The sequence below is a fragment of the Ceratosolen solmsi genome, unplaced genomic scaffold, assembly GCF_000503995.2.
Source record: "Ceratosolen solmsi marchali unplaced genomic scaffold, CerSol_1.0 scaffold2, whole genome shotgun sequence".
In the NCBI taxonomy this organism is placed as follows: Eukaryota; Metazoa; Arthropoda; class Insecta; order Hymenoptera; family Agaonidae; genus Ceratosolen; species Ceratosolen solmsi.
The window spans coordinates 6,394,785-6,407,564 of record NW_011948422.1 but is presented as its reverse complement, the minus strand read 5'-3'; the positions used below and the strand labels follow the sequence as shown (position 1 = coordinate 6,407,564).

General features: G+C 36.0%; 1 protein-coding gene across 3 annotated transcripts in view; it reads left to right on the top strand.

The window, feature by feature from the left end:
• The first annotated feature begins 7,756 nt into the window (after positions 1–7,756).
• The window catches only part of LOC105361929 (leukocyte receptor cluster member 8 homolog), a 7,648-nt gene continuing 2,624 nt past the window's right edge, over positions 7,757–12,780 (top strand). The window contains exons 1-5 of one of the 3 annotated variants that reach the window (XM_011499239.1): positions 7,757–7,826; positions 7,877–7,977; positions 9,248–9,747; positions 10,421–11,832; positions 12,176–12,509. In XM_011499239.1, coding sequence (XP_011497541.1) covers positions 7,916–7,977; positions 9,248–9,747; positions 10,421–11,832; positions 12,176–12,509 — 2,308 coding nt within the window. In that variant the 5' untranslated portion in view covers positions 7,757–7,826; positions 7,877–7,915. Of the gene's footprint in view, positions 7,978–9,247; positions 9,748–10,420; positions 11,833–12,175; positions 12,510–12,780 lie in introns of all 3 variants that reach the window. The other 2 variants (XM_011499238.1, XM_011499237.1) reach the window with 2 other exon arrangements.

Below are 12,780 nucleotides of genomic sequence, written 5' to 3'. Positions count from 1 at the left end.
CAGAAATCTCATAAACGTGAACGTAAATTCGAGGTAATGTTTGAATATACGATATTGAAACTCATAAATTATATCGAGTTTGAGTACTTTATCAGTGTAGGTGATGTTTTGCATTTCTAGTTGGCGAATAAAATTATATTTTTCAAATATATCAATAAGGCTTATAATACATTGATTTAATGCATAAATTTTGATTGAAAGTATTGAATAAATATATGCGACATACGTCGAAATATTTGTTAAACGTCTAACCCACATCCAAAATGAATAATTATAGTACGAAAGAGAATTTAATTTCTTAATAAAAAAAAAAAAAAAAAAAAAAAAAAAAAAAAAAAAAAAAAAAAAAAAAAAAGGAAGGCATAAAATATAATCAATTGTCTCTTATCTTGTTAATGTGTTGACACCAGTAAAATTAGCATTAGCTTCATGTTTTATTATTATATAGTAATTGTTTCGATATTATAATAATTATCTATTAAAATATATTTTTTTTTCTTCAAAATTTACTCAATACACTACGATTCATTTTTTTTTTCTTCCAATTAAATATCCTATTTCCTTTTCTTTTCTATTTATATAAATTTTTATTTTATCATCTCCTTACTTTGACTCTGTACCATCACTCTATGATAATATGCATTTAAAAGGAACGATTAATCGATATTTATGCATGAGCAAAGATTGAACAGAGCATAACGGAATACATGGAGGATATTTTGTGATTATTTGCTTTATGCACCGATTAGATAAGTGGTAAATCCAATTGGAAAGTAATAGACTTGACGTAAGTTTCTGTGTATTGTGTACAATGTTGGGTGACAGGTAACGGAAATATAAATGTATCAATAAACTGTTAAGATTAATTTATTCTTTTAAACAGCACGAGTTTTAATGATCCCTTTTGACATATAATAAGATTAATTCTATTTTATAAATTTTGCGTATTTATTTTCTCCTTTTAAGTTTTATTTTAAATCGACTAAAATGAGCTTTAATAAACATCAATTTCATCATTTCAATGAAATAATTATGATCATTAATATTGTTTATTCAATTTGAATTTATATAAAAACGTACTTATTGATTTTCATGTATCTATAGTCATTTTAATTTTAAAACATTTATAATTATTTCAGTGTTAATATATTTGTAATGATAGTATTATAAAACTATGAAATTGTAATTTGTGCAATTAACTCCATTTTTGTAATCGATAATCTAAACTCATAATCTTCAAATATAATAAAAATAAATTAAGAAAAATATAATTAAAAATGCAAAATAAATATATTACAATTAGCATTTAATGGTAAAAATAAGTGCCGATTTATAAAAAGATATTTAACTTTAAATTACACGTAATTTTTTTATAAATGCTACTGATACGTTTTACGCTTTACATTATTATAAAAAGCATCACTGTATAATTGCAAATAAATCAACGTTAGATATAATCTGCGAGATAGAGACAAATTTTTTTTTATTATATTTATTTGTATGTACATATAAATGTAATTAATCTACGAACATAATTGCTACTTATTACAGAAAAATAATTAAATGACTAATTTTAAATTATAAATGAATTTAAGTGTTTTTTATTGAAAAAGCGTAAAACATTTGACGTTTGCACAAAAATTAATATAATGTCTTCCAAATATTGTTTTAGTATAAAAATAATAGGAATAATTATACTTTTGGTAGAAAAAAAAAAAAAAAAAAAATGGTTGAATTTCGTAATTTTTTTTATTTTTTTACTTTAAATTTTATGTACTCCCAATTGTGCAATAATATAATACACTGGATAATTTTTCTATATTTATTGATAGATTTCGAAGAAAGAGAGCCACGCAGAGTTCGTTGAAAGGCGCGATTAGAGGTGCAATCAAACATTGGTGAAAACCTTATTTCAAACTTTGCTTCTCCTACCTTCGTACGTATATTATCAACGTACTACAACAATTATATTTCATACGAATAATGTATATAGATATTGTAAAGGAAAGAATATTTTATAAATTATATTTATTATATTTATATTATATATACTATTCGTTATTTATACTAAAGGATCTAATATTTGTAATAATTAATGGAATGTCGACTATCAAAAGTTTAATATCATTTTCAACGTATTCAGTTACAAATGAGCAATAGAAGTGTAGAAGGGATTGATAATGGCGTTAAATAAAATATGAGAATTGCGAGATATTTTTTCAAATGCTGCTTATATCACGTAAGACATTCAGCTATTCGAGTGGCAGAAAATTTTATATACTTAATAAAATATAAAAATTTTGAAAATATTTGAAAGCATTGTGACATCGCTTTAAATGAGAGTAAGCTTCATTTGTTCCAGTGAAATTATGAAATTCAACAAATTCTGCATGTAAAGAATAAAATATGATTAATCAAGATTTCTATAAAAATTCCAAGATTAAGTGATTATATACACATTTGAAATGACAGAGAAAAACAAAAATTTCAAGTAAATAATATATGTATTATTTTAATTTACAGATATTATCATACGCCAGCACAGCGTATAATTACAATATTAGCTTTCAATCATTTAATTATTAAAAAAAAAATTATTATATTTACATAGTCAATAAAATAGTCATAGTAAAAAAAAATTAAAAAAGGAACGCTTTCACCGTTGTAGTATTAATTGCCTATTTTATTATTCAATTGTCATTTTATAATGAATATTCTTATATTCATAAGTATTAGTAAATTATAATACACATCTAGAGAGTATTTAATTTTTTACATCTATGGTTGATAGAAATCGATTATATTTTTATGTACATTTTGTGCTCATAAGCTATTGGATTTATTGATTCAAATACAATACAAATTAAATTTTATGTTACTTATATTGTGGAATATATGAGTAACATTAGGTAATATTAGTGTAACGAGTAACTAATATTCAGTAGAAATGATATTCAATTTTTTTTTTAATTTCATGTTTAGAACATGTTTTTCAATATAAAAGCTAAATCCTTAATTCGAAAATAAATTTTTAATTAGCTTTCGACGACTTAAATAGTGAATATAATAATTATGCTGCAAATTTTTAATAAATTTAATACAATATTAAGATATTAGAATTATACAAATTTCTAAAAGTGTTTTAGCTATTACTTGTAAATAAAATCATTTTTTTAATAATTTTAACTTTGACGTTTATTATACATTATATATTCATTTAGAAAAAATTTTTTTATAATCAATTAATTATATTTTTCAATGATTAATTAAGTTGTAAGTTATAAAATATGTTTAAAATATTTTATTTCACAGTAAAATTTTAATTTATCGAAATTAATACATTAATGTGGCAATTTTAATAGACACAAAAAAAGATTATGTTTAAACAGCATGTATTACGAAGTGGTTACATATATAACTAAAATTAAATATTCTTGCTGTTTTAACAAACTATTAAAATAAAATCAATAAAATAATGTTGTTGTGAATTCGAAAAATGTTTTTTTTTTTTTTTTTTTTTTTTTGGGAAATTGATAATTTATGTATCACGTTGCAGAATGAAAATATCGCTTGAATATTCTTATTGTACCCTTGTCATTTTTAACATATAGTATTAACAATATCATCTACATACGTAAATCTTGCGGTTAATTAGCGAATATATTGAACAAAAAATCGTTTTAAATGATACGAATGACTACGTCTGTTTTTATAATATGGAGAAGGCGGTATTATATTGAGCTAATGAATTTTAATGATTTGTCGCGATCATGAAATCAATTCTTTAATTATTATTAAGCTGAGCATTAAACTTGAAACGGAGCACTCATTGAATTGTTTACTTGTTATAATGAAGGTCAATCTTAGCATAAATGTTATTAGATAAAGAAGTATTTTGCATCTATTATTTTGTATAATTTAATTACGCATGTCGTATGAAATTAAATAGTGTCGGCGGCAGGTTATGAAATTTATGCATAAGTTTACTTAAGAAATATATTTTCTTGCATTGGCATATCCAATACAAGAAATATACGTAAATTTAAACATTTTTTTAGATTATCACTATTTTGACCACTTGATTAAATCTCGTTCTCCATAGAGTACATAACGTTCATCGTGGAATTTTTAAAAAGTCATTATTTATTTTAATAAAACACTTTTTTACTTTAATATATTTTAAATGCTAGTTAAGGCTTTCATTACTCACGGTAATTCAAAATTTGACGAATGTTAGAAAAATAAATTAAAAAAGACATATTTAGAGGAATGTTATGAAAATTTCAAGCGATTAAAAGAAAGTATTATCTTTTGTTTTCAAAAAAATTTTCAAGTATTTTCCTATTTTCAAGAGTATGCTATATCGTCAAACAGTATATTTGACAATAGTGTAGTGAGTCATTTTATCAGTCAATTTTTGCCAGTTTTAAGTTGGCTATTGCGTAATTATGATGATTTATTTGTTCGATATTTTTATGCTGATAAACAATTTTGAAATTAACATTTTTTAATTAGTTAAATTCGTTTGATATTGATTTATATATTGGAATGTGTACGTTAAGTATCATTTGCTTGACATCTAAATAGTGAATTTTCTTTATAATTACTTAAATTTTGAATAAATGGCATTTTTTAATGTCACTTTATGAATATTGGAAGAACGTTTCTTACAAATTTATAAAATAACCAATTTCATCTCAATCTTCTCTCAAAGTAGAGCTGTTTATAATTAGTTACTCGACTCACTTCCTTAAATTATTCGATTATTGACATTGAACAATATTACAAAGATAATCCAAGATATTTACGTTGTATCTATTATTAACGGCTCCATCTGCTCGCAGGCATTTGTGATTTATTATTAACCAGGAAAAATAGTCGACGTCACTTGACCATATAATTTTTGTATTTGAATGTTCGGGCAAAAAAGAGAAAAAAAAAAATTGAATAAATTTAAACTACCTGATACTGATTAGATCAGCGAGCAAAACTTCCGATCTTGAAATTTTTTTTTGTCTATCTCGCATTAGTTGAATTTTATGAAGCTATGGTTCAATACTTTATATCGAATTTAAATGTATAATTATGTACGTAATTCGTTTTTATACAAACACTTTCTTATAAAAAAAAAAAAAAAAAAAAAAAAAAAAAAAAAAAAAAAAAAAAAAAAAAAAAAAAAAAAAAAAAAAAAAGTAATATTATAAATATATGCATAAAATATTAGTAATAATATTTTTTGTTTTATTGTATAAAAATTCTAATCTTTAATAAGATAACAAGACGATGAATGATTCCTATTCAATTTATAAGAATTCACTTGTATATCGGTTTGCAAAAGAATAATAAATAAATAACTAACCAGGAAATGAATTCGATTACGAATAAAAAAAAACTAAGGATAACCAGTAAAGAAATTATATTTACCAACAATGATAAAATAATTCTGATGATTACGGTAAAAAAAAAAAAAAAAAAAGCATTTAAATTTAGTTGACTCGTTTTTGACGATAGGGCGACCTTCTTACTACACAACTTCTTATTGAAAATGTTTGCTAAACATTACGACCAACACTTATTCAATGTAATAGTTGGACAATAGTATGGAATATTATTGATTTTGTAAAATCTCACGATTTGTTCATTTTCATTTCGGTAACTTCCAAATTACTTGTAAATCAATGCAACTATATTTTTACAATAATGTTGACTAGTATCATGTTAATAAGAAGTTGTGACTACAAACAAGTCGGGGAAGCTCAAGATAGCATCCGAAGATAACTACGCATGGCTTTGTATGAGCTATAAAATAAATATAAAAGGGGCATTTATTTAAGGAATCGTAATAATTATAATATAAGGCAACGCTCCATTTATATAGAGCTTAATTATAAACGCACGCCTCTACATTCAATCTACACTCTACACTCCTCGATACAACATAACATATTTGTTAAAACAATATTTTTTCTTATTTGATAAATAGGTAGGACACGTAGTCGACTGGACTATCGACTAAATAAGCTTTATCGGAAGCCGTTGAAAGGCTCTCTTGTCCCTCCCTCATTGCATCGGCAATCGATCCTCCAACCCCACTTCATAAAGTTTGCAAATTTTTGCAACTCAGCTTTTCTCGAGCTAACTAACTGCCCAAGATTTCTGTCGCTACAAACAACGAATTGCTCATGCGCTAGAGAAGCGCACAGAGGAACGTAAAGTAACGATAATGGATTTGCATATAGCGAGACTCGCTTGTCGCAGGCCAGCAGCAGCAGCAAGCAAAGAAAATTGAGATCGGAGAATAATTTTAGGTGGCGCGCCGAACGGCACACGAAACGTCATCTTTATTATCGATAGAGGAGTCGCTCGACCGATACATTGTAAATGCGTGACCTCGAGTCGTCGTATATAACGTTACTACGAATTCTCTGTGCTGATGCGTATTACGTCATCGACGGTGATTGATGACCGGAGCAGATGGTGTTGGAGGGACTCCGTCGAGACGATGCCTTCCTTGCTCTATCATTATGGCCAAGAATTGCGATGCTTACAGAGACCATAGAGAGAGAGAGAGAGAGAGAGAGAGAGAGAGAGAGTGATATGAACGAGGGGTTGAGGAGGAGGGATGGGCCGAGGCTCGGGGTAATTGGTTCATTGACTCGGTGGATGCACGTATCTTCCTTAATGCTCGGTTAGCTGCTTTCTAGGCTACGAAAAGCCACGACGACGATATCCGCGCGACAGCATAGCGGACCGAGATAAGAAAGCTTATTGTGCTATGCCCAATGAGGTCGGTCTCGCTAGCGAAGGGGAAGGAGAACGAGGAGGAGGAGGAGGTGAGCCCTCGTGCGCATGCCCCGACCTCCCGTCCCGGATCTCGCGTGCTGCATCGTTCGCCCGGCAGCGTCTCTGCTCATCTCGGTTGCACGCTCCAGTGCACTGGGTACGGTGACCGCGGACGAGGTATCGAGTTGTCAGTGTGAGAGCGGAAGTGCAATCGTCCGCTCGCGGTTCCTTTTGTCCGCAGTAGTCAAGGGTTGTCAGGCCTGACGCCCCGTGTCTTTCTTTTACGTCGAAGAAACGTTGCGTTTTGTTTATTTCTGGCTTTCCGCTCTGCATTGTACGCAGCCTCGCGCCTGTCACACGACGTCAATAGCTCCGCGGCGACATCACTTTTTCCACACTTCGTTTTTTTTATCTTATTTGCTTTCGTTTATATCCGCCCTCCTCCCACCCTCCGTGTCTATACGCCACCGCTTCCATCACGTTTCTTTTTTTAACGCGAATTTTTGAAGGAAGAAAACGCATAACGCGTCTAGTTTAAGGTCATTTGGAAGAGCAACCGTACGTAGTCGGCAACAGCGGCGCAAGAGTCACGACTCACGCGAGCCTGCGCACACGCGCACTCGCCCGTACACGATCGTATGCGCGCGCGCGCGAGCGCGCGCATATATATATCCATATCTATATATATCTATATATATCTATATATATACATATATATATAGATATATACACATATACATACATAAGCGCGCGTATACCACATCATACGAGCAAGCGCGGATCCAACACGTACGTACGCACGAGAGCGAGCGCAGCTAAGTTGCGCGCGCGCGTGTATATGCGTGTTTGGAATAGTGAGGGAGAGAGAGAGAGAGAGAGAGGGAGTGAATAGAAGAAGAGGAGCCGTGTGCGGTGAGGAGAGCAGAGAGCGTGAACGAGCGAACGAGCAAACCGGAGAGAGAGAGAACGAGCGAGGGAGCGAGCGAGAGAGGGAGACGGAGACGGACGCCATCCCCGCGGAAGGCTCTATATTTGGCTTTTAGGTATGTCAGAAAGCGAAGCATTGGCAACGACGCAACAAAAGCAACAGCAGTTTCAGCACCAGCATCAGCAACAGCTCGGGACGGCATCGATGGCGAACATGGCGTGGCAATATCCGCAGAACAACATGCATCTTTACTCGCATTACGCTGGGTAAGCGGATTATACTATATTATTAGAATTCTCTGTTTTCTCTGTCTGCCAATGGCCGATCCCGAGAAGAAACGCCGTGGCGTCGTCTCGCTCGTGATTATGGCCGCGCAAACTTTTTGTTCCGTCTCCTTCGTGTCTTCGTATCTCTTACGAGGACTTTCTTCTCTTTTCGCTCTCGCTCCTCCTCAGTTACTCTCTCTCTCTCTCTCTCTCTCTCTCTCTCTCTCTCTCTCTCTCTTTCTTATTAATGCAATGCATAAAGGTGCGCGATTAGTGGAGACAGAAAACGGAATCAGCTTGAGGGGTGAGAGGGAAAGCCAAACGACGCCGAGGCTTGAAATCTTATAAAGTTGGTTAATTATTACTTCGAGGCATATATTTTACACGCAAATGTTACTTTGCATGTAATATGAATATAAGTTAACCTTTATTCTTTTAAATAGTAAATGGAGACTTTCTTAAATAATACTGACGACGAAAATCCAGCAACCTTTTAAAGCAACTAAAGACAATCATATTCCTTTGGTTCTTTGTATTAAATAATTCCATTGTTTATGTACGCAAGCACGGTCAATGATAATCTACAATTGCAGATGCGTAAGAGTATTGCGTGTAGCATTCGCGTGTTCATTGCATATGCATGACAGGTGCACGCGCACGCGCACGCACACGCACACGCACACCCACACGCGCGCGCACGCACGCACACACAATGAATGTGTATACATGCATGCTAATATACATGCATATGCATACATAGGCATATTATCTATGTCAGTTGGATTTGTTCATATGCTGCGTATGAGTAATATAGGTGCGCGCGCACTGACGCGTATTTGTCTTTTAAACACCTACCCAAAAATATATATAAATAAATGCATTACGCATTTAAAGTAGAATAACTAAATAGTAACTACTTTTAATACTAATTTTTGTCTTTTTTTTTAAATTTTCTTCTCTCATTTATTTATTTATTTATTTATTATACAATAAGAATACATTATACAATATAGAATAAGTACACACAGTTAACTCAATACTTTTTTCCAATGCTCATAAGAATTCTTAGAGCAAATCATAGTTTTTTTCTCAATGAAAAAATGTATTAGTCGTTGAATGTAGATCCTCCTTCAAAAAGTTTAAGAATTTTAGCAAAATACACTTGTATTTTGTAGAACTATTTCGCAACTGCATATTCCACTATATATTTTTAGTAAAAACTAATAAATATAACCAAACCTAATAAAGTAAGGAATTTGGTTTATCACAGGCAAATGTACGGACAAAACTATGCGCATCAAAATCAGATGTATTACCAGCATTATGGCATGATGGGTTATGGACAATACGGACATGGACACATTCCGCCACAAGGACCGCAGCAAATGGTACAGCAGCAGATGCAGAGTCAATCGCAGCAGCCTCAACAGCAGCAGCAGCAGCAACAACAACAGCAGCAACAGCAGCAACAAAAGCAACAGCAGCAGCAAAATAACCAAGGGAAGCAGCAGACGGAACAACCTCCGATTCCACCCACTCCAATGACCTTTGACGATGATTCTGACCTTCCACCTCTTCCTCCAGGACCCCCACCTCCACCCTCTCCGATGCAAAACCAACTGCACAAACCTCAGCAGTCTCCTCACTCTCAACAGTCTCAGCACACGCAACAGTCAATGCATACTCAGCAATCTCAGCATGCTCAGCAGTATGCTTACAATTCTTATCCCTATGGTGGCTGGAACGGTGTTCAACAATCAGAATCTCCTCGTAAGTCTACGTTCCTTACTCATCATTTACAGACGCAAACAAAGTATTTAAGTAAACTTATATTTAATATTGTTATCGAGGTTCAGTAACATCGGTAGATATGCTATTGAATAAATTGTAGTCAGTGATCATTGTTGCTTAAATTTATCATTAGCGAGTAAAGTGAAATACTTTAGAGTTATTAATATATTTGTAAAGTTTAGTGACTCGTGTAAAGCCAGATTAATTGATTTTAAACATTTAATGATTATTTAGATCTGATAATTGTTGCAGTAAGAAAATGGCTTATTTGCTTCAAGCGGCTGTGAAATTTGATTTCTCATTGTGAAATTCATTTATTACACATGCTCTGCTGCCACGATTAGTGGATTTCTCATTACAGTGAACAATTAATGCTCTGTGCGGCAATGTAGATTAAGCTCGCCGTTCGTTACGGACAATTTTACAATAGCCTGTAAAACTTTGTTCTGCAAAGCGTTTGAAATAAAATCTTGTTGATGGTCTAACAAAGCTTCGGCTTCGGCAATCCGAAAATAATATTCAAAAGTTACCAAGTACATTGCATTAAACTTTAAAAACAATAAGTCATAGAATTGCTGATTCGAGTAGGATGTTAACGTTAAGGCGTAATCGATTGTTGCCGAGTACTCAATTACACAAGTACATTTTTTAGATTTCAGTGGAATCCGCTTTAATCTACCCCACAAGAAGACGGGCCTCGGCTTCAGTGTGCCGTCTGGCAACAGTGGCGCTGCCAAAAAGAAGCGCAAGAGAAATAAGAATCTCGCGGCCCAGTGCAACTTTCAGGCGCCGCCGCCCAATACCTCGGTGCCCCCGCCCAATGTCTTTACCTCGGGCTCGACCGGTAAGCTCGAGCTGCCCCCGTTACCGCCACCCATGCAGGTTGAGAAGCCCCCGACTCCCCCGCCCATCGACGAGATCAGCGTGCCCCCGGAACAGCCGCCGCCCCCACTACCAAAACTCCCACCCGTAAATACGTTTCAACCACCGCCACTGCTCTCTCAAGCCTCGTTGAAGGCGTCGGTGTCAGTCGCGTCGGCGTCCAACATATCCGCGATAATGAAAAAATCTAGTACCCCGAGCATGAATCCCAGTTTCGCGAAGGTCCAGGGCTCCTCCACGTCCTCCTCGTCCTCCTCCTCGTCCTCCTCCTCCTCCTCCTCCTCCTCCTCCTCCTCCTCCTCGTCCTCGTCGTCCAATTCCTCCTCCAGCGCGAACCCCGTCGGCGACTGGCCCGACAGCCTCAAGAATTACGTGAACCGCTGCTACGAGAAATGCAAGACTGCCGTGGACAAGGACCAGGTGGAGATCATCCTCAAGGGTAAGATAACGCGCTCGGCCAACGACGGCTCGCTCTGGCTTAAGGATTGGGACCGCGAGCCCCTGCCGAGTATCCACAGCGAGCGCATGACAATGACGTTGAAGCCGCAGTCGGTGACGGTGACGGTGACGCCTACCGGGCAACGCAAATCCGGTCTGTCGATGACTCTCGGGGCGAGGCTCGGCGCCCGGCTCTCCACGGGCTCGCCCCTCTCTAGCAGCAGCCCCACCTCCATCGCCCACAGCAGGCGCTCAAAGTCGAAGAGCAGGTCGAGGTCGCGCTCGCATTCGCCCTTGCCCAGGAAGTACAAGCGCAGCACCTCCTCCTCCTCGTCGAGCGAGCGGGACTACAAACACCTCGTCCCGGTGAGCGCAACCCCCGCCCACGGCCAGAAGAACAAAAAGCCCGGCCGAGGTGGCAACAACAATAACAGCGGTGGCAGCGGCGGCTCTGCGCAGCCAAACAACAAGCAGAACAAGAAAAATAAGAACAAGAACAAGATCAACAACAAGGCCAACTGCCACTTTTACTCGGAGTTCGGTCTCGCCGGTGGCAACGTCGAGGAGTTCGGTACCAAGGAGAAGCTCCAGCAGAGGGCCGCGAGATTCAGCGACGCTTTCACAAAGAGCGGCCAGATCAGTGGCATGATCAAGGACGACCCCACCGCCGAATTTGATTTTACAGGACTGCATATCGTTGGCACTTGTCGGGATCTCGAGAAACCCTACCTCCGGCTAACCTCGGTTAGTTACACTTTATCCTCCATCATGGTCCCTATGATGGTCCGATAATTCTAGCCAACGAGCTTGAATCTCATTTATCGCATTTCGCTGTTGGTCAGCCTTTAATCGCACGCTATTATTCATCGGTCCAAAACAATTACAATTAGAAAAATTCTTTATTAGTGGTAGGACGGCGACAGGTGGTACAGCAGTAGTACGCTGGTCGCGCGAGACCTACTTTAGCCAATTATAGATTAAGAGATAATTATTGTTCGCCGATAAGAAGTGGACCGAGCGAGCGCTCAAGGCTACAAGGCCAACGGCCCGTAATCATTCAAAATCTTATCAACCAATGAAATTTCAGGCTCCAGCAGCGTCAGCGGTGCGGCCAGTCAGTGTACTTCAAAAGTCGTTGGTCCACGTGAAAAAGCGTTGGGTGACCGAGCAGGATTACCGTTACGCGTGTGATCAGTTAAAGTCGATACGACAGGATCTTACGGTGCAGGGTATTAGGGACTCGTTCACAGTTCACGTATACGAGACACACGCTCGCGTCGCACTCGAGCGCGGCGATCACGAGGAGTTTAACCAGTGTCAAACCCAACTGAGAATGCTATACTCGGAGGTCGGCGGTGATAATCGCTGCGAGTTTGTCGCTTATCGTATACTGTATTACATCTTCACGAAGAATACATTAGGTAGGTTGGCGATGGTACTTTAACCTCTGTAAAACAACGGACAATGAGCCTCAGCCACGATCGAAGACCTTTACAAGGACACTTATTAGCAACGTTCAATTTTTAAAATCATACTCATGCTCGATGTTTGAAATGTGCAAGTTCGCGCGCTTATCGCTGCCCTTGCTTAATGCTTCAATCACTTCATCATGTCACGGTTATTAAATAATACCGAACGCGTTGTGGCTGATATTGTCAGAGTCTTAAAAACCAAACATAATAAAACAAACAA